At 58.8% G+C, this 23,787-nt stretch overlaps 8 protein-coding genes across 8 annotated transcripts; 4 read left to right on the top strand and 4 right to left on the bottom strand.

Annotated features, from left to right (window-relative positions):
• Positions 1–439: 439 nt before the first annotated feature.
• PSEUBRA_005006 (uncharacterized protein) lies at positions 440–3,325 on the top strand (the record flags this gene model as incomplete). Its single annotated transcript, XM_059465438.1, has 1 exon — positions 440–3,325. The coding sequence occupies one exon, from the start codon at positions 440–442 to the stop codon at positions 3,323–3,325; it is 2,886 nt and encodes a 961-aa protein (XP_059320479.1).
• A 122-nt stretch (positions 3,326–3,447) lies between these two features.
• Positions 3,448–4,527, bottom strand: PSEUBRA_005005 (uncharacterized protein; the record flags this gene model as incomplete). Its single annotated transcript, XM_016438451.1, has 1 exon — positions 3,448–4,527. One exon carries the CDS (start codon positions 4,525–4,527, stop codon positions 3,448–3,450), a length of 1,080 nt encoding a protein of 359 aa, XP_016290942.1.
• Positions 4,528–6,243: 1,716 nt separating this feature from the next.
• Positions 6,244–10,254, top strand: PSEUBRA_005004 (Pleckstrin; the record flags this gene model as incomplete). The annotated part of the gene is made up of 1 exon (XM_016438477.2): positions 6,244–10,254. One exon carries the CDS (start codon positions 6,244–6,246, stop codon positions 10,252–10,254), a length of 4,011 nt encoding a protein of 1,336 aa, XP_016290941.2.
• A 518-nt stretch (positions 10,255–10,772) lies between these two features.
• Positions 10,773–11,518, bottom strand: PSEUBRA_005003 (uncharacterized protein; the record flags this gene model as incomplete). Its single annotated transcript, XM_016438456.1, has 2 exons — positions 10,773–11,334; positions 11,424–11,518. 2 exons carry the CDS (start codon positions 11,516–11,518, stop codon positions 10,773–10,775), a joined length of 657 nt encoding a protein of 218 aa, XP_016290940.1.
• Positions 11,519–12,981: 1,463 nt separating this feature from the next.
• Positions 12,982–13,603, top strand: PSEUBRA_005002 (Histone chaperone, ASF1-like protein; the record flags this gene model as incomplete). Its single annotated transcript, XM_016438479.1, has 2 exons — positions 12,982–13,183; positions 13,281–13,603. The coding sequence occupies 2 exons, from the start codon at positions 12,982–12,984 to the stop codon at positions 13,601–13,603; spliced, it is 525 nt and encodes a 174-aa protein (XP_016290939.1).
• Positions 13,604–13,756: 153 nt separating this feature from the next.
• On the bottom strand, positions 13,757–15,121 carry PSEUBRA_005001 (tRNA-dihydrouridine synthase; the record flags this gene model as incomplete). The annotated part of the gene is made up of 1 exon (XM_016438449.1): positions 13,757–15,121. The coding sequence occupies one exon, from the start codon at positions 15,119–15,121 to the stop codon at positions 13,757–13,759; it is 1,365 nt and encodes a 454-aa protein (XP_016290938.1).
• A 3,815-nt stretch (positions 15,122–18,936) lies between these two features.
• Positions 18,937–20,720, top strand: PSEUBRA_005000 (Zn(2)-C6 fungal-type DNA-binding domain protein; the record flags this gene model as incomplete). Its single annotated transcript, XM_059465436.1, has 2 exons — positions 18,937–19,196; positions 19,340–20,720. 2 exons carry the CDS (start codon positions 18,937–18,939, stop codon positions 20,718–20,720), a joined length of 1,641 nt encoding a protein of 546 aa, XP_059321599.1.
• A 486-nt stretch (positions 20,721–21,206) lies between these two features.
• On the bottom strand, positions 21,207–23,715 carry PSEUBRA_004999 (RNA recognition motif domain protein; the record flags this gene model as incomplete). Its single annotated transcript, XM_059465435.1, has 4 exons — positions 21,207–22,220; positions 22,290–22,453; positions 22,630–22,670; positions 23,201–23,715. The coding sequence occupies 4 exons, from the start codon at positions 23,713–23,715 to the stop codon at positions 21,207–21,209; spliced, it is 1,734 nt and encodes a 577-aa protein (XP_059320478.1).
• Positions 23,716–23,787: the final 72 nt, after the last annotated feature.

Raw genomic sequence — 23,787 nt, 5'->3', positions numbered from 1 at the left:
GACGCAATCTCAGGGCTCGAGCTGATCACACGCACGACCCTCGCTACGCCGCCGTTGGTCGACGGCCTTCGGATCGACATCCGCCTCTCTCATTTGCAGCAACGACCTCACAACGCAATCCACCTTCCTTCGAGCTGCTTCCGACGGGTGCGTTGACTCGCTTGTGATTGATCGCAGACATCCCGCGGCCCCCTCATTTTCACTTCGGCTTCGTCCGATTTTAGGACCGTCCCCTGGTGACTTCATCTCGTTTCGGTCCAACACCTCCGTTCGCCGACGGACCCCAACGTCAAAAAGGACCAGACTCGGCACAGCGGCGGCGCCACTCGATCTTCCTTCTGTCTCTCCCCATTGTATCCTCGGCCCCTCCGCCAATCGACCATTGATCCCGCGTCGGCGCCCTCCGTTGACCCAGCGAGTGGGCTGAGTCGCAACAACAATGCCCAAAGACGACGTCAGAAGTCAGGACGTGGACGCCTCGGCATCCTCCGCCAGGGACGATGGCGACTCCAAGGACAAGCCCAAAAAGGTGCTGCGCGCCTGCGACGCTTGTCATCATCGTCGGGTGAGATGCAATCACAACAATCCTTGCGACAATTGCATCCGACTCAACATCAACTGCACCTGGATCAAGGCTTCCAAGGGCAAGCAGGCTTCGGGTCGTCGCATCGATCTCCTCCGCAAGGGACACAATCCGGCCGCTTCCGAGCTTCCTCCGTCGCCGCCCAACGCAAGGCCGTCTTCTCACGACATTGCTTCTATAACCCAGCCCAGTCCATCGGGATCACGCACCGTCCTGCCGCCACCAGGTCACGGACACCCAACCTCACAGTCGCCTCGACACTATCAGCATCCTCCTCCTCCCGGCGGCTCTTCCGCCATGAGTCCACCAGGCTTGCCTGCCAGCGCGACGTCTCCTTCCGGTATGATGTCTTCCTCGAGCCTCTACTCGCGTGATCCACCGACCATGTCGTCCAGAAGTTCGTTCGGCGGCGGTAGCTACAGCAGGTACGACGCGAACGCGCAGGGCGGCGGAGCCGGTGCAGCCCAGCACCCGTCCCCCTCGTCCCACTGGTCCAGCCCTACTACTCGCTCGCCTGGCAACCGCTACTCGTCCCAGAGTGCCTATCCGCCGCAGGACTATCCACCTCCGCATCTGCCGCACTCGTCGTCTTCGGGTCATCATCACCCGGCTCATCAGTCGTACCCACAGCAATCGCCATCCCAATCTTATCCGCATCACCAGCAGTATCAACAGGTGCCGCCGCATCATGTAGCCAGCCAGCCGCCGCCGCATTCGCAACGGCATCCTTCCCATGCCAGCGTGCACAGCAACAATCCCGACACAGCAGGCAGCTCCGCCACCAATCTCGGCTTCGTCCCTTCCGAGGCCTTTTCTCACGGTCTAGACGGCTCCTTCTCCGAGCTTGCACCTGATGTCGCAGCGGGTTTGCGTCTGCCGGACTTTGGCACCTCGCTCGCCGATTCTTACCTCAATCCGGCCGAAGGCGGCGATCGTCGACGCAATGTGCTGTTGGACATGAACACAGGTACCGGCCCGCAAGAGGGCTCTACCAATGCTTCTCACGCAATGAGCGGCACCGCAAACGATTTTGGAAACGCCTACCAGCCCTACGGCAACGGGAGCAATCCCGCTCGAACCTTCCTGGATGTGCTCGGTCAGAACAGTCAGATGCTCGCCGGTCCCGGGTCGACGCCTGGCTCTGTCAGCCAGTCCGAGACCGACTTTGCCAGCAATGAACCTCACCCGCTCTCGGACTCGGTGCTCATCCCGAGCATCGCCATCTTTTTCGAGCGTCTCCAGTCGATCATGCCTGTCTTTACTCGAGCCTGGATTTTTGGCAAGATCGACCGTGGAGAGCACCGCACCGACCCGCAGCTCGGCGCCATGCTCATCGCCCTCTCCGCCTTTGCCCTCTGCCAGCCCGTCGACTCGGCTGATCCCGTCGACAGCTCCTCTCGCAAGCGCAGGATCCGTCGGCTGCTCGAAGAGTCGGTCAAGATGCGCAACAGCGCCCTTCTCGGCAGTCATCCTTCGCTGGAAGCCATCATGGCGTCGTTTTTCATATTTGGCACGCTCTTCGGTCTGGGCGAGGAGAACGCTGCGTGGTTCCGTCTGCGCGAGGCAGTCACCCTCGGTCACCTCCTGCGCATCCACGAGACGTCGTCCTACGAGCACCTCGACAAGGACGAGCAGGAGCGCAGGCTACGCGCTTACCTTCTGCTGGCCATTACGGAGCGTGCCTACGCGATTCAGTCGGGCTCCTCGATTACTTTCAGGGGCAACCCGCGCAAGGCGACCGACTCGATCCGGCGCAAGTTCGACGTCGCCCAGCTGCAAGACTTTCCCAACTTGCAGAGTCGACTGTTTGACGTGGTAGATGAGAAGTTTGTCGACTGTTGGAACCGCAAGTGCCCCGGACCGGGTTGTGACTATTTGGACGCAAAGCGGGCGATCCAGCTGCACCGCGCGATCAAGGAGAGCGACGAGGACGAGCAGAAGGAGAAAGAGTCGTTCACGCGGGATCGCTCCTCCGGCCCCACTCGGCGCGACGGCTCCCACCACGACCGACGACACCATCCCTATGGCGGGCATCATGCCAAGACCGAGGACGCCACCACCGGCGGTGGGGGACATGGAAGCAAGTCTGACTGGGACAAGAGCAAAGTGCAGAAAGCCGACGTCGAGGTGACGCGACAGTGGCTGCTCAATCGATTGTGGATGACCTGCCGCTCGCATGCTCTTCTCACAGCGGACGCTGAAGAGGAGCCCCTGCGCATCGACTATGCCATCGACATTGCGCGTGAGACGCTCCGCGTCTGCAACTCGCTGTCGCTCCGATCGATGGAGGCGCACGGCATTGGGTTGACAAGGAAGCTCAACGACATTGCTCAAACACTGGTCATCGTATGCCGTGATTATCCGGCGATTGCCATGTCCGTGCCGTTCGAAGGCGACCCAATCAAGACCGACCCAACGCTGTTCGGACCCTACTTCGGGCCTTCCCCTCCGGACGCGTCTGCAACGGGAGGCAGCTACCAATCACCCACGTCCAACATGGATACGACCAGCATCGTGGATCACCCCTCAGCTTCGTCGCTCGGCGGCGGCGTCCCTCTCGACAAGGCCTTCTCCCCCTCCTACGCCATCGAAGCCATCCTCCACAAGTACCTGGACATCTTCAAGCGCTTCCGAGGAGGAGATCACCCTTACCTGCCTCTGCTCGTAGAGGCCGTCAAGGAGCTGCCCAAGATGGCCGAGCTGAGCTTTGACCGCTTCTTGCGCGAGATGGGTCTTTTCTAAGCCTGAATGACAAAGTATCTTGTGCCAGCTTTGTACCATACGGTTCTTTCTGCACTCGTAGTTTGCAACGACTCAGGTTTGAGGAATACAAGAAAGCATTCTATTCGCATTCAACATACAGTTTATCCCGACTTGGCCTGCTTGACCGCCTCGTCGACCTTCTTCTCGATATCAAGCCCAATGAGCACATCGAGCGTCCTGACGAACCACCATCGTCCGCACTCGCCCTCCTCATCGTCCGTCTTTGCGTCCTCCAAGGGGAATCCGACGTGCTCTGCGACCTTTTCTGCGAGCTTCTGCGTCGCCGCCTCCCGTCCTTTGTCCAGATCACTCTGCTTGATGAGATCGAATTGGACCGCAGTGTTGAGCGCCTTCTCGTCAGCGAAAGGGAATACTTGTGGCCACTGACTCTGAACGCGACGGAGGAAGATCTCCACGCCTCCAGGGCCCAATCCATTGACCTCCTTGGTCAACACGCTCTTGACAGCCTCTGCGACGTCGAACGAGTTGTTCTTGTCCTTGGCCTGGTCGAGTGCTTTGTCGAGGATGGGCTTGAGGGTGTCCTCCCCGTCTTTTCCGGCACCCTCACAGAGCTTCGTAATGCCCTCTGCGAGATTGCCCAGCTGGACGGCGGTCTTTTCCTTGTGCTGGGTCCTAGCTTCCCACAGCGCGGCGCGCCTCCCCTCGTTGCCCGCGTCAATCAGGTCCTTCGCAGTATGGAAGTAGTATGGCTTGTTCAAGAGCGTTTCGATCGCCCGCAGACCGAGCGTGTGCGAGATGGGCTTGCTGAGGAGGATGGCGCAGAGGAGCGTCTGGAAGCTTGTCAGGTCGCTGTTTGGGTAGCTGAGGTGGCCAGCGTCCTTGGCGCCCTGACGCTTGTTCTCGTAGGGCTCGGGAGGCGTGCGCACCGTTTCCCCACCTTCAGCCGCCAGGTCGGTTTCGCCCTTCCCTTCGGGCACGTCAGGGTGCGCCAGCTTCCACGCCGCCGAGGAGTGAAGCCAGGTCAGAGCGTCGTGGTACGACTCGAGCTTGCTCTGCTGCTCGGAGAGGACCGCGTTGGCATCCTTGGACGAGGTGGTCTTGGGCTTCTTGGTGTCCGGCTCGGACTTGGCGGGCTTTGAAGCTGGCGCTTCGCGTTTCGTGCCTGACTCCTGCTTGGGTGCAGCCTGAGAGCCCGATGCTGAACGACGTGTAGCTACCATGACGATCGAGTGTGTTGCGTGGGGATGATGTGATGGACGAAAGAGAATGGGTGAGAAGATTCAAAGGACTGTTGTAGGGATGCCGGCTTGACCTGCTTAGGCTGAGCTTGACGTCTACGACATGTCAAAACCCCGGACAGGCCGGACGCCGGACAGACGGCCTTCTTCTGGTAATGACGCTCGACCCTGACTCATCTTGAGCCAAAAGGCGGGTCGTGCGCTGGTTCGCTTCTCGCGTAAACGAACGTGATGGTGACAGGTTGATGTGGAGGCAAGAATTTGAGGGTGTTAGAGCGGCTCTTTACTAATTGGCTTAACAGCCTTGGTTTCCCGCCAGGGTCCAGCAGCAAGGTAGATCATCTGCATGACCAACTGAGACATGGAAAAGGGGCGCCCTTCCGGTCGACGAACAGCATGCAGAGTGGCGCTTCAATGGACGAAGCATGGTCGGCTGATCATATCAGCCACTGAGCTGGCAGTGGACCATCCGTTGAAGCTCACTCAGGATGTCGTTTCCATCCGATGGTCGGGTCAGAAGAAGCGGACTTGCGATGTACGCTTTGCAGCTTCCGTCTGTGACTGAGCCATCTTCTGAAAGGACGTCCGGAAGAGGGAGCCGATGCGACTCATCCGTGACAGTGACGGAAGATCACCGTGAAGAGCCACAATTCGGTACATCCGCGAGACCGACGGGAAGATCGATCGCTTCTTCCGGTTGTTTGGCTGACCAAGCCGGAAGCTGCCGACTCAGGGGCTGATTTGCTCACTGCAGCGTGGGAAAGCAAACTGTTTGAACCCTTGATGGTCACCCGGAAGAGACTTGAGACATGGAGCCCGCATCGACAGGCCCCTGAAGATCAATACAGCATCGCATGGCGTGGGCTGACGGCTCGCTTGGCGCTTGCCGCCCCTGTTGCTCATGTGCTGTTGCATCTACGTGCAGCGCTCAAGAACGAAGGCGGATGCATTTTGCCGAATTTCTCCTCCGTCGTTCGACGCCGAGGGAGGGCGAGACCGTGGGAGCAGGTGCGTGTTTGACAGAAAGTCGCGCGTCCTTAGGCTCGGATCGAGCTAGACCAACACTTGACACTCGACGCCTCCTTTTGGCAGCGAGTGCGGCGTCAGAGCAGTCTCGAGATTTTCTGGCGGTAAGCTCAATATTTCATTTCGACTTTTCTGGATGCTTGGCTGGCGGGCTGGTTGGCTGAGCCTGTTGACTGGTTCAGCTCGAGAGAGCCCCTGGCCGCAGCTGACTTACAAGCGAGACACACACATGTACCCATCCCTGGTGTATGCTTACCCCCTTACCTCTCCTGCCATCATCAGCGTCGTCCGTACCTACCTACTTCACCACCAGCATCGATACCCAGCCTCACCGGCCGCACATACATCTCGGAATCTCACGCTCCATCTCGCCAGCCGCCTCCACCGCGACCGAGCGTTCACTTGATATTCAGCCTCTTACACCTCTCGACCATCCTAGGAATCATAGCGTCTCGCTGCTCAATCATTGCTGGCAAGAGCAACGTCAACGGTGGACGAGTCTCCAAGACCTTCTGTCGAAAAGCCGCAACAAATTTCACTCTGTCAGAGGCCGTCATGCCGGCCACCACGAGGTAGTCCTCTGTCGATCGCCAGCGACCAGTCCTAACCGCACCTCTCGGCCACACCGCTCCGCGCTGAGCTACCGGCTGGTCCGGTCGTACCTTCTCCAAAATGGCGTCCATCCCGAGACGCGACTCGTCCATCTCCTTCCCGACCCTTCCGGACTCGCCCGTCAAGCCTTCAACCCAGGCACCGCTGCCTACCTTCCTGACTTCGCAATGCGACGATGGCGACGAGCACGACTCTATGCCACCTCCTCGTGCCACTGCGCTGCCCGCATACCATAAGCCCTTCCCATCGAGCTCTCCAATGACTCAGACACAGCGACAATCGATCGTCTCGGATGACTCTTCCGCCGCTTCATCGGCCGACTACTTCGGTACACCCCTACCCACCAGCAGACCGATCTCGGGGACCACCCTCGCATCATCTCGACCGTCCTCCGTCGCATCCAACGCATCTTCGAGTAGTCAAGTGCAGGGTCAGCTCACATCATGTGCTGATTTGCTCAGTCCAGGGCTGGCATCTGCTCTGGGCCTTCTACCTCAAAGTTCCAGCAACTTGGCGTTCCCAAGCTACAGCAGGAACTACGGAGCACAGCAAGGACAGGACGCCGGGCCATCAAGAAGCAATAGTGGCAGACATACAGGCGCTCATGCAGCGCAGCGACGCGTCCGAACTCAGAGCGCCCACAGCGGCAACCTCGCCACCCGACGTCCTTCCCTCCCCACAACCACAAGCGCCCAGCATCGTATCAGCGTCGCTAGCGTCTCCAGCTTCGAGAGTCTGCCTGAAGACGAGATTGTCCACGGCTTTCTCGCGCCTGGCGTCTCGCGCGTACCAAGCTATGATCGCGGCGCTCGCATCGCCAATGTCAATGGCAGCAATGTCGGACGCAGTCACACACCGGAACGCTCTGGCTCGTCTTCCTCCCTCGGCAGCACTTCGTTCGCAACCTCATCGGAGGGCCACAGCGATCATCTGCATTCATCCGAGCCGGTCCCGGGCTTGTCTTCCTCCGCCTCCTCGGTTTCTTCTGCGCATGGAGCGGGTGCGAGCTCCACGTCTACTATCACCGCAGGCTCTTCCCGACCTAGCTACTTCCTCCGTCGTGCTGCCACCGCACCCGTCGCCGATCTGTCCGTCATGATGGCTCATCGCCAACGCCTTGCCAGAGAGCTTCTCGACACCGAACGCTCCTTCGTCGCCAGTTTGACGCTGATTGACCAAGCATACTACCAGCCTCTGATGGCCAGCCTCGGCAAGGGCAAAGCGCCCGTCTCTACCACCGCACCAGCACCGATCCTGTCCCGCAAATCCGCCAACGACATCTTTTCCAACTTCTACGACATCATGCAACTCAGCAAAGAGCTTCTCAGTCAACTCGAAGAACGTCTGCAGGTCGCACCTTCCCCAGTTCTCCCTGCTGAAGGCTTGCGAACGAGTCAGATTCGAGCGCAAGCTGTAGCAGAAATGGGGTGGAAGGCTTCCACGGACAGCATCGGAGATATCCTTGCCACCCTGGCGCCCTTCCTGAAGATGTACTCGACATTCGTCAAGAACTTCAGCAGCGCTCTCCAACGCATCGAATCCGAGCAAAAGACCAACGAAGCGTTCGCCAAGTTCCTCAAGGACACAGATCAACAGCGTGCTGCCAAAGAGACGGTGACAAGCGCCACTGGCAGCGTGCGCCACTCGTTCGGCTACGGCCTCGGCTTTCAGGCTCATCTGCTCACCATCGTCCAGCGGATCCCGCGCTACAAGCTTCTCGTGGACGACCTTGTCAAGTCGACGCCCGACACGCATCCGGATCACATGGACCTCAGGCGTGCCAGCCACATGATCGAGCAGGTGGCGTCGTACATCAACGAGAATGTGCGACAACACGAGATGGTGCTCACCATGCTCGGTCTGCAAAAGAGCTTGCAGGGTCTCACTGAGCCGCTCGTCGTCCCTGGCAGGGCTCTCCTCAAACGCGGCACCCTGATGAAGACGTGCCGACGCAACATTCAGCCACGCGAGTTCTTCCTCTTTACGGACTGTCTCATCTACGCCAGTCCGATTTCTGGTGGCATCGAGTCGGCGTCCGCGGCTTGGAGTATGCTGGCTCAGCGCGGTGGGCTGTACGGCGGTAGCGTCTTGGATCAGGCCACTTCGCCGATACTGAGCTCCTCTGCGACTGGAGCGTCCTCGCCGATCGAAACCGTCTTGACGCCATCCGCTAGCATGTCCGGACCCATCAACCCACGTGCACGCCTCATGTCGGTGCCGGAGCCTTATACGCCCTTGGCTGGCGCCATCTTCTCGCTGACTGGTCATCAGCTGCAGTTCCGCGCCAAGTTTGGCCTGCGTGACTGTACGATCGTCAGCGTCGAGGGCAGCAGTAGCGAAGGTCTGCGTCACTGTTTCGAGATCCGAACGCCGGACAAGTCGTTTGCCGTCTACGCCGAGAACCAGGCGAGCAGAGAGGCTTGGGTCAACTGTATCCGAGATGCCCGTGCAGACCACATGTCTGCTCGTCGAACGCTGAAGGCCGAGGAGGACAGCATTGAGGCGAAGAGGGAGAAGCGTCGATCGCTGTACAAGATCGATGCATCCAAGGTGGCCGACCGACGTCTCAGCACGCAGAGCCTGGGAGCCTACCTCGCTGCGACCAACTTGATCGGGAGGGACAGGACCGTCTCGCAGGCTGAACAGGTGGTCGAAGGAAGCGCTTCGAGGTCCGTCTCGCGAGAGCGCGAGGCTGGGCCGCGTCGATCGCGCGTCGACTCGCTGCCCAACTTGCTGATGCGACCTCCCTCCTTCCCATCTTTTGCAACCAGCGGCACGAATCTGTCGTTGGCCAACCTGCTTGCGACGAGCCCATCTCCTGCCGCCGCCGCTCCACTCCGCGTGCTCGAAGACTACAACGCGCCCGTGTGGGTGCCCGACAACCGCGCAGACAAGTGCTGCAACTGTCAAGAAGCCTTTGGCATGTGGCGCCGCAAGCATCACTGCAGGCTTTGTGGACAGGTGGTCTGCTGGACGTGCTCGCAGCGATCGTTCCTCATTCCCAGCTATCACGACACCGAGCCGGACCGCCCGGCACGAGCCTGCGATCGATGTTATGACAGCGTCTTTCCGCCCGACATCGCAGAGGAGGCTGAGGCGGGTTTAGCAGCAGCGGCAGCAGCATCGGACGCCACAACGGGAGCAGACAGCGTCGAGATGTCGTCGGCGCCAAGCACGAGCACGGATGACAGTGTTAGCCAGGCGCTAGGTGGTCTCCGGATTGGCGCGTCAGACACTGACACGGATGCGGAAGGTATCCCGCGGACGCCTGATGCCGAGCGCGATCTTTCCGCCGACAGCGCTGACATCGAACCGAGCCCGATCGCCATCTCTCCGATGGCAGACATGGTGACAGGTCGATCTGCGCTTGCCAAGAAGAGCGGGGCCGATGCACGACCCAAATCGCTGCGATTCGACATGCTGCCCCACGCCGAACTGGACTTCGATGCTGTGCCCGAAGTCGGTGCTGTCTCCACCAAAGCGTCAGCTAGCCGCATCGAAGGCACTTCTCCAACGTCGTCGCCCACCCCTCAACCAGCATCACCACAGGGCGGCTGGCACAGCAGCGCAGCCGCACGCACCTCACCCCTCCGTCCCTCGCAGCCACCCGTCCTCCCCACCCGCAGCAATTCACTCGCCAGCCCGCTCGCCGCCGCTTCGCCCCGCATCCCCGAAGCCCGCACCAACCGCGCCTCGGCACTCGAAGCGCACCACCTGTTCGCCAACCACACGCGCACCTCGCAGATCCAAGCTGCAACATCGGGATCGGGCACGTTCCGCCTTGTCACGCCGCGACTTACCACGCCTGAATCGGAGCTTCCGCCCGGGGCAAGGAAGAGCATTCTGGACTCGGGCTACTTTGGCGCGCGGGCGATCGAGGAGGTTCCCGAAGAAGGAGGGTTCAAGCCGTGGATGCTGCACGGTCCACAGGGCGTGCAGGGAAGACCGCAGCGGAAGAGGCCGTTGAGCGCCGCGGCGCGCTTGAGCAGCTTCTATGGGCCACTCCTGGCCAAAACGCAGAGTGGACAGGAGACTGTCAAGGTCGATGAGGAGGGCACCGACAAGGTGTGAGGTGGGAAGAAGAGAATATCAATTTATCAGTTTCAGGTTTCGCATATCATACCCAGAGCACATTTTATATCATGCACGTACGCAATACACCATTCGGATTCGCACAATCGTAGCTAGCAAGCGTGGGTGAGCACAAGCGTCATGAGTCTGAGACGAGCAAGGATGAGTACGACCGGTTTGTGCGCATGGACCTGCGAACAATGCAGATGGGATCAGCTCGCTCGCCACGACGACGCAGCTCCGTCGTGGGCTTCTTTCGAATGTGCCCGTCTTTGCTCATTTGACACGAGGGCGGTGCTCAGGGTCACGCTCACGGTCACGCTCGAGGGCGGCCTTCGCTTATATCCTTGCGCACGGCCGTCACGACACAAGCAGAAATCGACACAAGCCATGAAGAAGTATCGTGCACGATAATGTCATTCAAGTGGTATCATATAAAGCGAGCTATTGACGAAACAAACAGTGGTATAAAGTGGAATGTTCACGACGAGACCTCGGCCATGCTAGGCGATGCTAGCTTAGTTGGCGGGGACGAGGTGGTAAGCCTGCTGCTGGGGCTGGGCAGGGGCGCCGTAGCCGGCGTTCTGAGCGGGGGCAGCGTAGCCAGCGTTCTGGGTGGGAGCCTGGAAGGCGGCGTTGGGGTGAGCCTGGTGCTGAGCGGTGGTGGTGGGCGGGTAGTCGGGCTGGTTGGTCACCGGGGTAGGCTGGGTGTTGGTCGTGCCGGCAACGTGCTGCTGGGGAGCAGCTGCGGCAGCGACAGGGGCGGAGCTGGTAGCCGTCGAGCCGTGGAGCTGCTCCTTCTTCGCCTCGCGAGCGTGCTCACCCTGCACCTTTTGCTGCTGAGCACCGGCAAGCTGGGACTCCTTACCCTGAAGCTTCGCCTTGTGGTCAGCAATGGCCTTCTGGGCACTGTCCACCTTGAGCTTCTTCTCCTCGAGGGTTCGAACGGACTGGTTGTGCTTCGTCTGTGCCTTTTCAAGCTTGGCGGCGAGCTTGTGCTCCTTAGCGATTGCCTTCTGATGCTGTTTCTCGGCCTTGGCGTGCTGCTTAAGGAGCTTAGAATCCTTCTTTTTGTCCTTGCTGTATAAGGTTCATTGGGTTAGATGACGAGGAAGAGATGTTAGCCAACCTGTCAGGCAACCATAGCTTGCAAAGAACAATATACGAACTTGAACTCCTTCTGAGCCGATTTGAGCTGCTTGTCGTCCTTCTTAGCCTCCTTGGCGAGCATCTTCTCCTCGCGCTTGACTTGCTTTGCGTCCATGGCTGATGTGTTGTGTGATGTGTTGAAATGTGATGAAGGTGTATGAATTCTTATGCGGAATCAGGTAAATTCGTAAGCGGGTGATTTGACCGGAATATATAGCTTTCGGCGCAGCCATGAGAGTTGCTACAGCGCACGCCTCAAGAGGGCGCAGCTGTGTCTGACGTAGTCTGCCGCAGCCCAACAGATTGAGCAGCCCCTAGACCTCGTAAGCGTTGTTGCGAGAGGCGTCACAGAGCCCTGCCATTCTTGGCGGGGTGGCAGACAATGACGTCATGACGTCATAGCAAGCGGTGTTCCGCATATGAATTCTCCGCATGAATTACCTCTTCTAGCACGCCTGCATGCGAGAGAGCTTTCTTTTTTTAGAGCTCGTGTCGATGACCCTTTTCGTGTTGCAACATCGGTCAATGGCGCCGGCTTCTGGCGTCATGTTGTCTGTTCTCGGCGCAGGGTTTGATGGAGTTTCCGTTGTCGTGGTGTGTAAACATAGCTAAACGCGTCATGGAACCGTGGCATGCTTGCACCTGTCATGACGGTATGCGCTGCAGGTGTCTGGTGTCACTGAACAACCTTGGCGCCGAATCATCCCTTACGAGTCTCGACAACACGGTGCTGTCACGGGCCTTTGCCACCCTGACCTGCTTCGTAGACACAGCATGACCGAAGACTTTCACCGAAAATAGCATCGTCGCGGGAGGCAAGCGCCCTTCGCCAACGCCGGCCCCGTCGGCCGGTTCGCACGCGAGCACAGCAACAGACATCATCGAATGCCAAAACAGCGGGTAACGTGACGTGGTCCAGTCGAGGAAGCTGTGTGGTTCTGTCGACCTCGGGTTCGCGAGGTCAGGGTGGTGTGGCTGCCTCGCTTGTCGTTGGCACCCCCCTCGTGGCGATGCGCTTTTGACTGTGTTGCAGGTGGCAGCTGAAATGGCGCAGATAAGGAGCACAGTCGAAGGTCCAGGCGGACGCAGAGACAGGGTCGACGGTGAGTGTGAGCGTCTTGGTGAGGCTCAGTCGAGCCTGCAAGACAGGGTGTTGAAGCTCAGTCGTTACCGTGCCTCACCTTTTCGGACCGGGCGTATCAGCAGGTCAATCTGAAAAATTCTCAATGCAGTATGTTAGACCTCTATTAATCTGGCAAAGCAGCGTTGAGAAAATCGCAAGGTGTTGCTCTCGAAAGGAGGCCCGCGCGACGCGCGCCGCGCACTGCACTTTGAGCAATTTACACGACCAGTCAAGCGTGGAAGAGATTCGAGCTGCGCTTTTAGAGCTTCAATCCTTTGTCAACCATCTCATTCATCTTCCCCATCGACAAGGGCTTTCACGTCAGCGCTCAACACCTACTCACCCCATCGCAATCGCTTCAACTCCCTCTCGCAAACCCACAAAATCCGGTTTCGCCCCCTCCGAGAGCAGCAAAATACACCACACGAGCTCACACCCTTAAGAGCACCGTCAGAATGTCGATCGTGCACCTCCAGAGCGTCGAGATCCTCAACGCGGAAGCCAAGTTCCAGGACGCATACATCTTCAAGATCACCTTCGAATGCATCTCGCCGTTGCAGGACGATATCGAGTGGAAGCTCGTCTACGTCGGTTCGGCAGGAGATGAGAAGTACGATCAGGAGTTGGACAATTGCATGGTTGGTCCTGTGCCCGTTGGTAAGCATCACGCCCCCACCCAGTTCCCTTTGTCCACCGTGGAACCCAACTGATCAGCTCTGTTTGCTTCATGTGACGGCTTTGTTTGTGGCGACAGGAGTCAACTCGTTTGAGTTCGAAGCAGCTGCACCGTCGCCAAGCAAGATCCCACCCGAGGATCTGTTGGGCGTAACAGTCATCCTCCTCACCGCATCATACCGCGATCAGGAGTTCATTCGCGTCGGGTACTACGTCAACAATGCGTACGAGGCAGAGGAGCTGAGGGAAAACCCGCCCGAGAAGGTCGACCTGACACAGGTCAGGAGAGAGGTGCTCGTGTCGAAACCCAGGGTGACTAGGTTCAACATCAAATGGGACGACTCGACAGCCGCACCGGCACAGCAGCAGCAGCAGGGATCGGGAGAGGGCGTCATGGCTTAGATGGATTTGAAATGAACAATGAACAATGTCACAGCAAACTCGAGCGACGACTCGACAGAGGGTTTGAGGAGCATGCAGACGCGATCCTCCGCGCGAAAGAGAAAGGGTACAAGTACAAATGCAACAGGTGATCGTGGTGTATGCTGAGTCGAATCAGAGTCCCATTCCAGCGAGCGTCTCGCTCACCGACCAGCACCTCATCGGCCCCACGCCTTGTCCTTTCCCGCTGCTCACCACTCCATAGCCAAACCTTTCCGCCAGCGGATCCACATGCCCCTTGTTCCCCAACAGCAACCCCTCCGCCGCCAAATAATCCGTCATCGCCGCCGCCCCACTCAACGAGTTGAAATGAATCGCCTCGGCCCTACCCCAAAAGCTTTCCTCCAACATGTACGCCAGGTGTCTCTGAATCAGCGCCGTGTGCAATCCCCAGCTCGTCGCCACCTGATGGAACAGTCCCACTGCCTCCTTTGGCGTCTTGTCGTACCCTGCAAACAGCGCTGGATTCGCCAGCAGCCCTCTCGCACTCATCGCCCCCCTACATCCGGTCTTCTCCCTGTATCCGATCGCATCGTCCAGCGTCCAAACATCACCGTTCGCCACACACGGCACCAACCCACCACTGCCTCCATCGGCAAACCTCGCCTCTGCCCCACCCCTGCTCCCCCAGGCCGTCCTGAAACCGCACGCATTGGCCGCATCCACGGCAAACTTGATCCCGTCCAAATCGACCGGCGTCCCCGCGCTCGACTGCCACCGTGTCCTTCCATGAATTTGCAGCACGCTCGCGCCCGCATGCAGCGCATTCCTCACCAGCGCATCGGTCAACTTAAGGTCCGGGTCAATACGGATCTTGACGCTGACACAAAAGTCCTCGCCCATCCTGGCTTTGACGGCCCGGACCATGTCGCGGACAGTTTCCGGTTGACGTAGGAGGTACGAGCCGAGAAGTTCTTCGTACGCCCACGGTTGTGGGCAGCCGCAGTTGAGGTCGACGCCGTCGACGAACCGACCGATGAGCTCCGTGGCGTCTGCAAAGGGGCCTGGCTCGCTGGAGGCGAATTGGGCAACCAGTGCTCCGCGAACACGCACTTTGCGCTTGGCCATCTTGCGCGCGATCGCCTGCGCTTCCCGCCCCGCTTCACCCAAGGTATCCTCTTTAACACTGGATGCCAGCTGGAAGAGCCGCCGCTGCGCACTCTGAGAGCTTTCAGGAACGTCAGGTAGCAGCTCGAATGTTCCCCTCTCGAACTCGTTGGTGGAGAACTCCGAGTTGCGCGCCGCCTCCGTCCGGCTGAACTCTTTCGCCAAAATCATGGGCGTCGTGGTGATATGCGTCTCGTAGCGCGATACGAGCGTGCGGAAGGCCAGCTTGGAATAGCGCACCATGGGCGCGCAGACGTTGAGGCCGTGGAAGGCGTCCAGGAGGAGATGGGGCGGTAGTTGGAGTGCATCTGGGTCGTAGCTCGGGCAGGTTTCTGGTGAAGGGTCGGACGGTGGCCCGTTGATACCCGGCATGGCTGTGAGTGCTTTGAAGGCTGAGTGAGGTCGCCTTAAAGGGGTAGGTCGATGGAATGCTCGGTATAGGTGAGCGAAGAGGAGGTTGGAAGAACGCATGCAAGGCGCTTCTCCAAAAAAAGTTCGAGGGTTTTCCGGAAGCCGGATTTTTGGCTCCGCGTTCTGGTCGTGTTCGAGGGGACCTAACAGAGGACCAAAAATTAGCCTTCAGGACGATGATGCCACGCAAGACTCGCTTTGTTCTCGCCAACAACCAGAAGTGGACTGATATCGTAACGAGGGATCCAGATCTGGCCACATGGGACGGCGTTCTCGACTTGCGTCTGCACGTGATAGTGTCGAGCTGATCACGACGATCGACGGTGCTGCTGTGCAACTTACCTAAGCGAGACGAGGCTTGATCGCGCGGAGTTGTTTGCAACATATCAGCCTCGTTCATGGGGTCGAGATCCTCATGCAGACACCGCCGGCGTTGTAGATGAACGAATGCCAAGCCAAAGCCATGGCTGCAAAGCGGTGCAGCAGGGACACGAGAAGTGTGGCAGTCGCATAGGACCCTGGATACCAAACGCTCAATTTGGCCTGTCAACCGCGGGTCTAGACCCTTGTTTGCTCGGCTGCGTGGCTTGGACAGCTGTCTCGGATTGCAGAAGTAGTGTTACCCCCTCTTTTCGCATGCTCTCTGAGAAACGATTGTGAGTCCGACCGGAGTCCCTCCTCGTACCTTCTTGGCGCATTGCAGAGCGTGAGAGAAGATGATGGGAATGACGTGGCGCATGTGAAAGTGAGTGTTACGTACTTGCGTCGTACGCCCATCCGATGGTGAGCTCCTTCATTCGGTAAGGCTTCGCGTAGATCCTAAGCTGTGGCGGGCAGAGCGTGCATACATTCCTCTTTCGGTCGAGAAGACGCCACGCCTAGACGATTGGTCTCACGCCTCAATCCTGACCGAGAGCTGCGTCGCCTCATGAGGCGGCCAGTCGTGGACGCTCGGACTCTGCCAAGGTGCAGACATACTGTGACACCGCCTGCGCGTCTGCAGGCTTTTGCGATTCACGTGCCGGCCGCACGCACGGATCCACGGTTGATGAAGCGAGAGTGGAGATCGTTCCACGGGAGTGTCATAGCTAGCGCGGAAGACGATCCTCGACCCGACCCTTCCGACCCGTTTCGGTACCTGCAAGTGTGTCCTGCGGTGCGGAGAGTGTTCAACATCGAGGCGACCCTCGGCGGAAGAGCGCTGGCTTTATCGCTGGCACTGTCAGCCAACCGAGCACGTCATCTTCAGCATCGCGAATGAACGCACGAGCAAACGGACGAAGAGGTGAAAAGGAAAAGGCAAAAGCCTCCTCAAAAATGGGCGCCCAAAAAGGAAGGAGAAAATCAGGCGTCCAGATTTGGCCTGAGCAACCTTTGCAGCTTCGCACCCAACTGCCAGCCGCACTCGCAGCTGTCAAGGAACATAGGAGTTTGAAAGCGTTCCTGAGCAGTCGATCCGAATCGGATGACCCATGCACCATCTCTTCGACGGGGTCAGAAGACCCTGGGCGAAAAAGGTCCCACAGCTCTCGACCGTCTCAGCGAGATGAAACATTGACATCCTCCCTCTTTTCTCTAAGTCAGAACGTGACGAAGCGTGACGGGACATTCCCAACTGTGGAGAGAAAAGGAAGCCTTCCGATGTGGAGAGTGTCATTCGTTCATACCTCGCGATTGGCATCGGGCTCAGAGGACAATCCGGAGGAAAGGACCTGCCGTCGACCCGCGGCATGTCGATCCGAAAGAGGCAACCGAACCCGAAATATGACCCAGCACAAAGGACGGGTCCGCGCAAGGCCCGCAGGAGAAGTTGTGCGAGAGCTCGGATGGTGGCGTGAGAAATACGAGCTACGCGGGCGTGAGAAGATTGCGGGCCAGATGAAAAGGCTCCTCAGGCGCGTCAATTTTCCCCGCATGGCTCGTGTGTGCCGCGTCTCCTCCCTCGCCTCAGGTGCCCTCCTGGTTCAAGCACAGGATCTAGCCGCTTTCAGTGCGTGCTGACACACCCACTTGTCTCTCCAGTCGGCGCTTTCGTTGCACGGACCTCGTAAGAGGGACCAGTGCTACCGAAACGGCGGAAGGCGTGCCTGCCAGAGACCGAGACACTGCAAGCGACAAGTTGACACAGTCAGATTGCGCAAGAGCGGGAACGACTCGGGTAGCCGAGTGTCCACTTCTTTGCTCCGACCATACACTCAGTGCGACCCTCACATGACCCTGGCAGATCGCTCAGACCCGACTTGGCAACTGGTCCGTCTTGACCCCATTCCAAGTTGCCTCGCCAAGAGCGAGATGTCGAGCGCAAGGGTCGTCACAGCTGAAACCTTCTTGCGCCTCACGCGTCTCGCCAAATTTCCCATACTCGACGCGACCTGCTGCCCACTATTGCTGCTGTAGGCTTCGTCAATCCCTCTTGGTAGCATCATCCGCCAAGCAACCTTGTGGCGGTCACAGCCTCGATTAACTACACATCCAGCCTCGTTCCCGACTTTTGGATCTCCGACCTTTTCCTACAGCGAGATGCATGGACGCCGCGAGTTGATGCCGCCGCTTGCAGCGACACATGGCGTTCTTCGATGGCGGGGGGCGGAACCTTTCTTTGCCTCTCATGGCAGGACGTGACGCCTCAGGATCTTAGTCGAATGTCTCGCCAAGACAAAGCTTAAGCTGCAGCCGGATGGAGATAGAGCTTTGCGTTCCTGAGACGGCTGCTGTGAAAGGGCCATTTGAAGACGACAGCACTGCACTGCACTGCACTGCACTGCACTTCACTGCGATGCAATGCCAGCCAGGTCGTACAGGACACGGCCACGAGGGTCACTCCGCAAATGCAGTAGTGAAGCCTCAAGCACTTCACCCCGTACAGACGCTGGACTGCGACGGGAAGATTTTGATGCAGGCTGCACGATCCACGCTCCCGACTTTCTCCTGCTGCTGAAGCTGCAAGCGCCTCCAAGATGGCGTCGCAGTGAAATGGGAAGAAAATCTCAGTCCTCAGGCCGCAGCTCTCCTCCTCGTCCTCCACCCGACCAGATCAGGATTCATGCCCTCCTGCTCAGAGACGCCGTGTACCACCCTTGCAGCTGCACGAGGCGCTCTGTTTTGGTTCTCCGACCTCTGCTTTACAACGACCCTTGCTTACTGAACGGTGTAGCACGGCAAGCTCGCCTTCATGCTGCGGAGAGCTTACCGCGTCCTTGCCAAGCTGTCAAGCACGCGGCTGCAGGTAGGGAGAGTGACGGTCGCCATCCGCTCTGTTGGTTCCGGGTTCGAGCACTGCAGGGACCCTACTTTTGCGCGCTCGTGTGCCTGTCTCCTCTCGCCGCCTGCGCCTTCCCTCCACGCGTCGTACAAAAATTCTCGTCCTTCCCCACGAAGAAGATCGATCCTCCTCCACGGTGCCGCTTCCACTCCGACCTACTTAAAGGGGCCAGCGGAGCTGCTCAGATCCTCTTTCCATCCTTCCTCCATCGTCGAGCTTCTTCTGACTCCTTCCTTCTGTCGATCACAGTGCTCCTTCCCTGTCCAGCCCGCCTCCTTTCACGTTCATGCCCCAAAGCGCCACCATTCTGGTCTATTCTCTCTCTCTCTCTCTCCTCTCCCCTTCGCCGTCTCATCCTAACTCCTCCTGGCTCTGAAGCCAACGCAAGCAACTCGAATCGCCTTTCTAGGTCCTTGTTAGTGCAATACACTCCACTCCCCTCGTCGGGCGGCTAATCCAAGCCTTCGGCCATCGACGGCCACTACTCACGCTCGAAGCCCCGCCTCTTGCCATCATGTCCCCCTACCCGTACGGCCAAACTGGCTTCGATGTCCACTCGTCCACCACCTATCCCAATGCGAAGCATCAGCTCTACTATGATCTTGGCGACGGCCACGGCGCTTCGTCGTCGCATGGCCATCATCACACGTACGCCCATGCGGCTGCAGGCAGCCTGAACAACCTCGGCGGCGCGTCGACCTCGCACAACCACCCTCACTCCCGTACGCCCATTCGACCTCGGATCGCAGTCGCATGCGTATGCTGTCGCAAAAGGTAAGTATCTCCCTCCGCTTCCTTCTTACCGTACCTGGCAGCTGTCACATCTTCCATCGCGTCGCGTCTCGCTACGCGTCGTCATGAATCAACTTTTCACTAACGCTCGCCTCCTCTCATCCTCACCTCGGATCACACTCTAGGAAAGTCCGATGCGACGGCAAGGAGCCGGATGCGTGCAGTCTCTGCAAGCGCCTCGGTCGTGATTGCAAGTACGTGCCCGTGCCCAAAGAGGACAACGACAAGAACCGGGAGCGGAAGCGTGAGTCCAAGGCGCGCAAGGAGCAGGAAGCGGTGAAGGACCAAGGGCGCGCGTACGAGCCTGTTCGTGCACACCACCCTTACCAGATCTCTGGCCGCGACGGCTACGACGCTGGCTCTCGCTACCACGCTCGCTCGATGATCGACGTTTCTGGAAGTGGTCGAGCCATAGGACCGAATGGGTATTCGTGGTCGCAGCCGTCGTTGACTACGAGCGCTCTGCAGACGCACACATCTGCCAGCGGCAGCTACAATGTGTGGAACAATCCCTCCTTCGACTTCAACGCCGTTGCAGAAGGCACGAGCAGACTCTCGCTCGAAGCGCCACCTCCCCTTCCCCAACTCCGATCAGAGGTCTACGACTACCAGCCGCGCAGGCAGAGCACCGAGCAACCCCACTGGCGCCTCGAGCCTCGCTACGACGCCCCCATTGCCTCTGGCTTGACCACCGCAGCCGCTACGACTCCCACGCCTTCGCCGACGGATGCGACTTTTCGTCCCCAACCGCTGCAGGACGCCACTTTTCGTTATCAAACCGACTCATTTCGTCCCCAATCACAGTCGTTTCGACCCTCGACCCTTTCCGTCGCACTCGACGCGCTATGCGCCCCCGCCGCTGCTCAACCTCAAGCGAGCGTCACTTCCCACCTCAGCACCCCCGCGTCGACCGTCTCTTCCCTCGGCGGAACGGAGGGCGTCGCAGAGTATCCTGCCGAGCTACTCCACGCGGGCACGGCGGGAGAGGGCGTCGTTGGACGCGCGTCCACTCACCTCGGCTGGAGAGCGTCCGGAGACGAGGCTGTCGCCGGTACCGCGGTCGCCGGACTCCACCGAGAGCAGGTGGTCGTCAACCCCTCTGTCGGCTTCCCTATCGCCGGTCCCGATTCCGCGAATGTCGACGCCCAACGGCCGAGGCTTCGACGCCACCCGCACTACCAGCCCGTGCAGACCCAGCCGAGTGTCAGCCCCGCAGCAAGAAGCGTGGGCAGCTTCGACGCCATGACCTCGCCGCCGTTTACGAGCGAGACGAGCTTGCCCACGTTGGATAGCGCGGCGTCGAGCGAGACGAGCAGCCCGGATGTGCCGATCAAGCCGCTGCTCGATGAGAGGGCGGGGTTGGGTGACTACGTGGGTGATTGGGCGGGCAAGGGTTGCGCTGGGGGTCAGCAGCACGTAATGCCTCAGCTCCACTTCGCACAGCAAATGGGGCACCAAGGCGGCCAGCACGGATTTACTCGCCACCCCCAAGGCTACCAGCAGTAGCCCGGTCGCATGTCACCCTCAATCGACCCCCGATCTACCTCCCGGAATCTTCATCCCCTTGGCATCCCCCTACCCAATGCCATCGACCCGCATCGGTGTCCACAGTTTCTTCACTCGGTCACTCAGCATTCGGCCCTTAAATTCCGTCTCACGTCGGCGTAGGATCCATCCTCATCACAAACCTCGCGCCATCACAGCGAGGGCAACCAAAAAGCAAACTCACTATATTCCCGTATCATGCATACCCTGTACCGTTATCATCTTAGCATTTCTCGATTGTCGCTCGCAATGGATTCGTCTCGTCAACTTTGTGTGGTTGTCCTGCCTCGACGATGACGATCGACTTGACCTTCATTCCTGCCGATCCGCTGTCGCGCTTCGCCTCGTTTCGACTTGCACTTGCATCAGCATCACAGTCATCTCAGATGAGCTCGATGAAGCCGCATTGCATTGCTTCGACGAGACTACAAAGCATTGATCCCCAACTCAGTAGCGGTTGCGATTGCCACCATCGTACCGCCGGTCATCCCTCCTGTTCGGGCTGCGCTCTCTCTGATAACTACCACCGCCACCTCCCCTTGGCGACCTCTCCCTGTTATAATCCGCGGCGGGTCCTGTCGGAATGCGACCGCCGCCAGCCATATGACCTCCTCCACGCTGGTACCTCGACGCCGCCGGTCCTGTTGGCACCGGGCCACCGCTCCCACCTCTCTCCTCGCCAGTGCTCGTCGGCGCCTTCTGTGCATTGGCCGGCGTCGGGCTGATCGCATTCCCACTTGGTGGACTTCCATTCCCCATGGCGCCCATCATGCCCATTCCGCCCATGCCCATGCTGTTCATCATGGCACCCATGTCCATTCCTCCACTCGCCCCAGTCTGCCCTGCCATGCTGGCCATCATCTGTTGCCAGGCCATTTGCGGGTTTCCCCACCCCATACTTTGGTACATCTGCGTCATATCCGCTCCCGTTCCGGCGCCCATCATGCCCATCATCATCGGATTCATCCCCGCCCACGCATTGCTGTTGAAGTTGTTCCCTCCTCCGTTGCCCATACCGAAGCGGTTGGCTCCTGTGCCCGCACCCTGTTGCATCATCTCCGGATTCTCAAATCGTTGTTGGCGTCGAATCTGCAGCGACTGCGGATCGTTCTTCGACTGCGCCCGTTTGACATCCACCTCCTTGCCGTCAAACACCAGCGGTCGGATGCTTAGCACGTGTTGGAGGGACGAATCGTCTGCGTAGGTCAGAAAGCCGAACCCGCGCGGATTGCCCGTTTCGCGATCCATCATGCACGTGCACTCCGCGAGAACGCCGAATTGCTCGAAGAACGTGCGGAATGAGGTCGGGGTCACGGAAGGGGGCAGACCACCGACAAAGAGCTTTTGGTTTGAACCGTCAGAGGAGTTGCTAGCGCCAAAGTTGTTGTTGTTGTTGTAGCCCCGGTTGTTGTATGTGTGCTGCTGTTGTTGCGGTCGAGGAATGGCTCGCTTCGGATCGATCTGAGGGACGCAAGGTGAGAGCAAGTCAGTAGGTGCATTCGATGAGCATGAACGGGGGTAAGTACGTACTACTTTACCATCGAGATAGTGCTCGCGCACCATGACGGTGTTGACCGCCTTAGGATCGACAAAGTTGAGAAAGGCAAAGCCGCGCGAACGACCCGTCATATTGTCGCGCATGACGGTGCAGTGACCCACCTCTCCGAATTGCGAGAAGTATCGTCGGAGGGAGTCTGTCAACATCAATACGGTTAGGGGCGTGGACAGCACGAAGGCGGACGAACAGGACATCGAATGGAATCAGTCTACTGTCCGAGTATGGGAGCGCTTTTAGTGGCCAATGTGGGACTGGACATCGTCGTCTCTTACAGCGCGACGACAGCATGGGGACGTTGAGTTGAGTAATTACCTTCAGTAGTGTCCCAGTTCAGACCGCCGACAAACATCTTTCTGTTTCATCGTCAAGGCAGATCCATCACCATTGCAGCGTGCAGGAGCGTGTCACGTCGCAGAAGGTTGAGGCGGTGCGCGAAGGCAACGTAATGGCATTCCATCATCGAGATGTATATGTCGAGGCAAGATTGCGGTGCAGATGCGTTTCGTAGATGCGTAATGTGATACGTGACGATGATGATGACGACGATGATTATGATGAGGATGCAGCGATGACGATGATGGTGATAGTGACATTGAAGGCGAATGGATGTGCGTACTGTCAATGAGCTGTCTATCGATGGTAGAGGACTGGAAGCCTCGAATGTTAAGGCACGAAGAGTGAGTGCTGCAATTCCAACTAGCAAGCTCAAAGGATGTGCTAGCAGTGATGAGCTACAGCGGCAGGGAACAAGCCTTCTCTCTTGCCTTTGCGTAAGGCAGCAGGCAAGGAGCAATCTTGTTCTCGAAGTGCACTCCATAGCGAGGGTGGGCAGCGCTGAATGGTGCTAGTCAGTCAGTAATCAAGGAATAGATCATGTACTCACCCTTCTTCAGGCATCTCGTGAGGCTGGATAGGTCGATCACCATGGCCTTGGCCGTCAGCCCCCGCATCCTGTCCATTGTGACCCTCATACCCTCCTTGCGCCGCATGGGAGGCCTGCCCATCATTGGAAGCGGCATTGTGACTCGCCGGAGTTAGGTCTCGAATGTCACTCTGCGAGTGAGCAGACGAGCTGTTCGCTGCCGGGGGAGGGATGAAGCTTCCTTTGATCTGCAAACCGGCGCCCGACTGCGCTGGAGCGGAAGAGGGCGGAGGGATGAACGAGCCGGTGCTGGGAGCCGCCGCTGACTTCGCCTCAGTCTTGTCGTCAGTGGTGCCGTTGTCGTTTATGCCCGTCGCACCAGCAGTCTTGTCGTCTTCGTCATAGCCAATGAGGTCTTGCTCGTCACTGGCATTGGCCTTGTCGTCGCCGTTGCCGCCGAGATCGACCACATCTCCCGAGCCATCGTCGCCGTAGAGATCGGCGTACAGATCGTCAGTATCCTCGTTGCTTGCCATGATGGCGATGCGAGCCCCTTCGAAGTTGCTTGTTGGAAGGTATGTCGAGGATGGTGGAGAGCGGAATGGTGG

Source organism: Kalmanozyma brasiliensis (assembly GCF_000497045.1).
Source record: "Kalmanozyma brasiliensis GHG001 unplaced genomic scaffold PSEUBRA_SCAF4, whole genome shotgun sequence".
NCBI classification, from domain to species: domain Eukaryota; kingdom Fungi; phylum Basidiomycota; class Ustilaginomycetes; order Ustilaginales; genus Kalmanozyma; species Kalmanozyma brasiliensis.
This window is presented reverse-complemented; position numbering and strand designations above follow the sequence as displayed.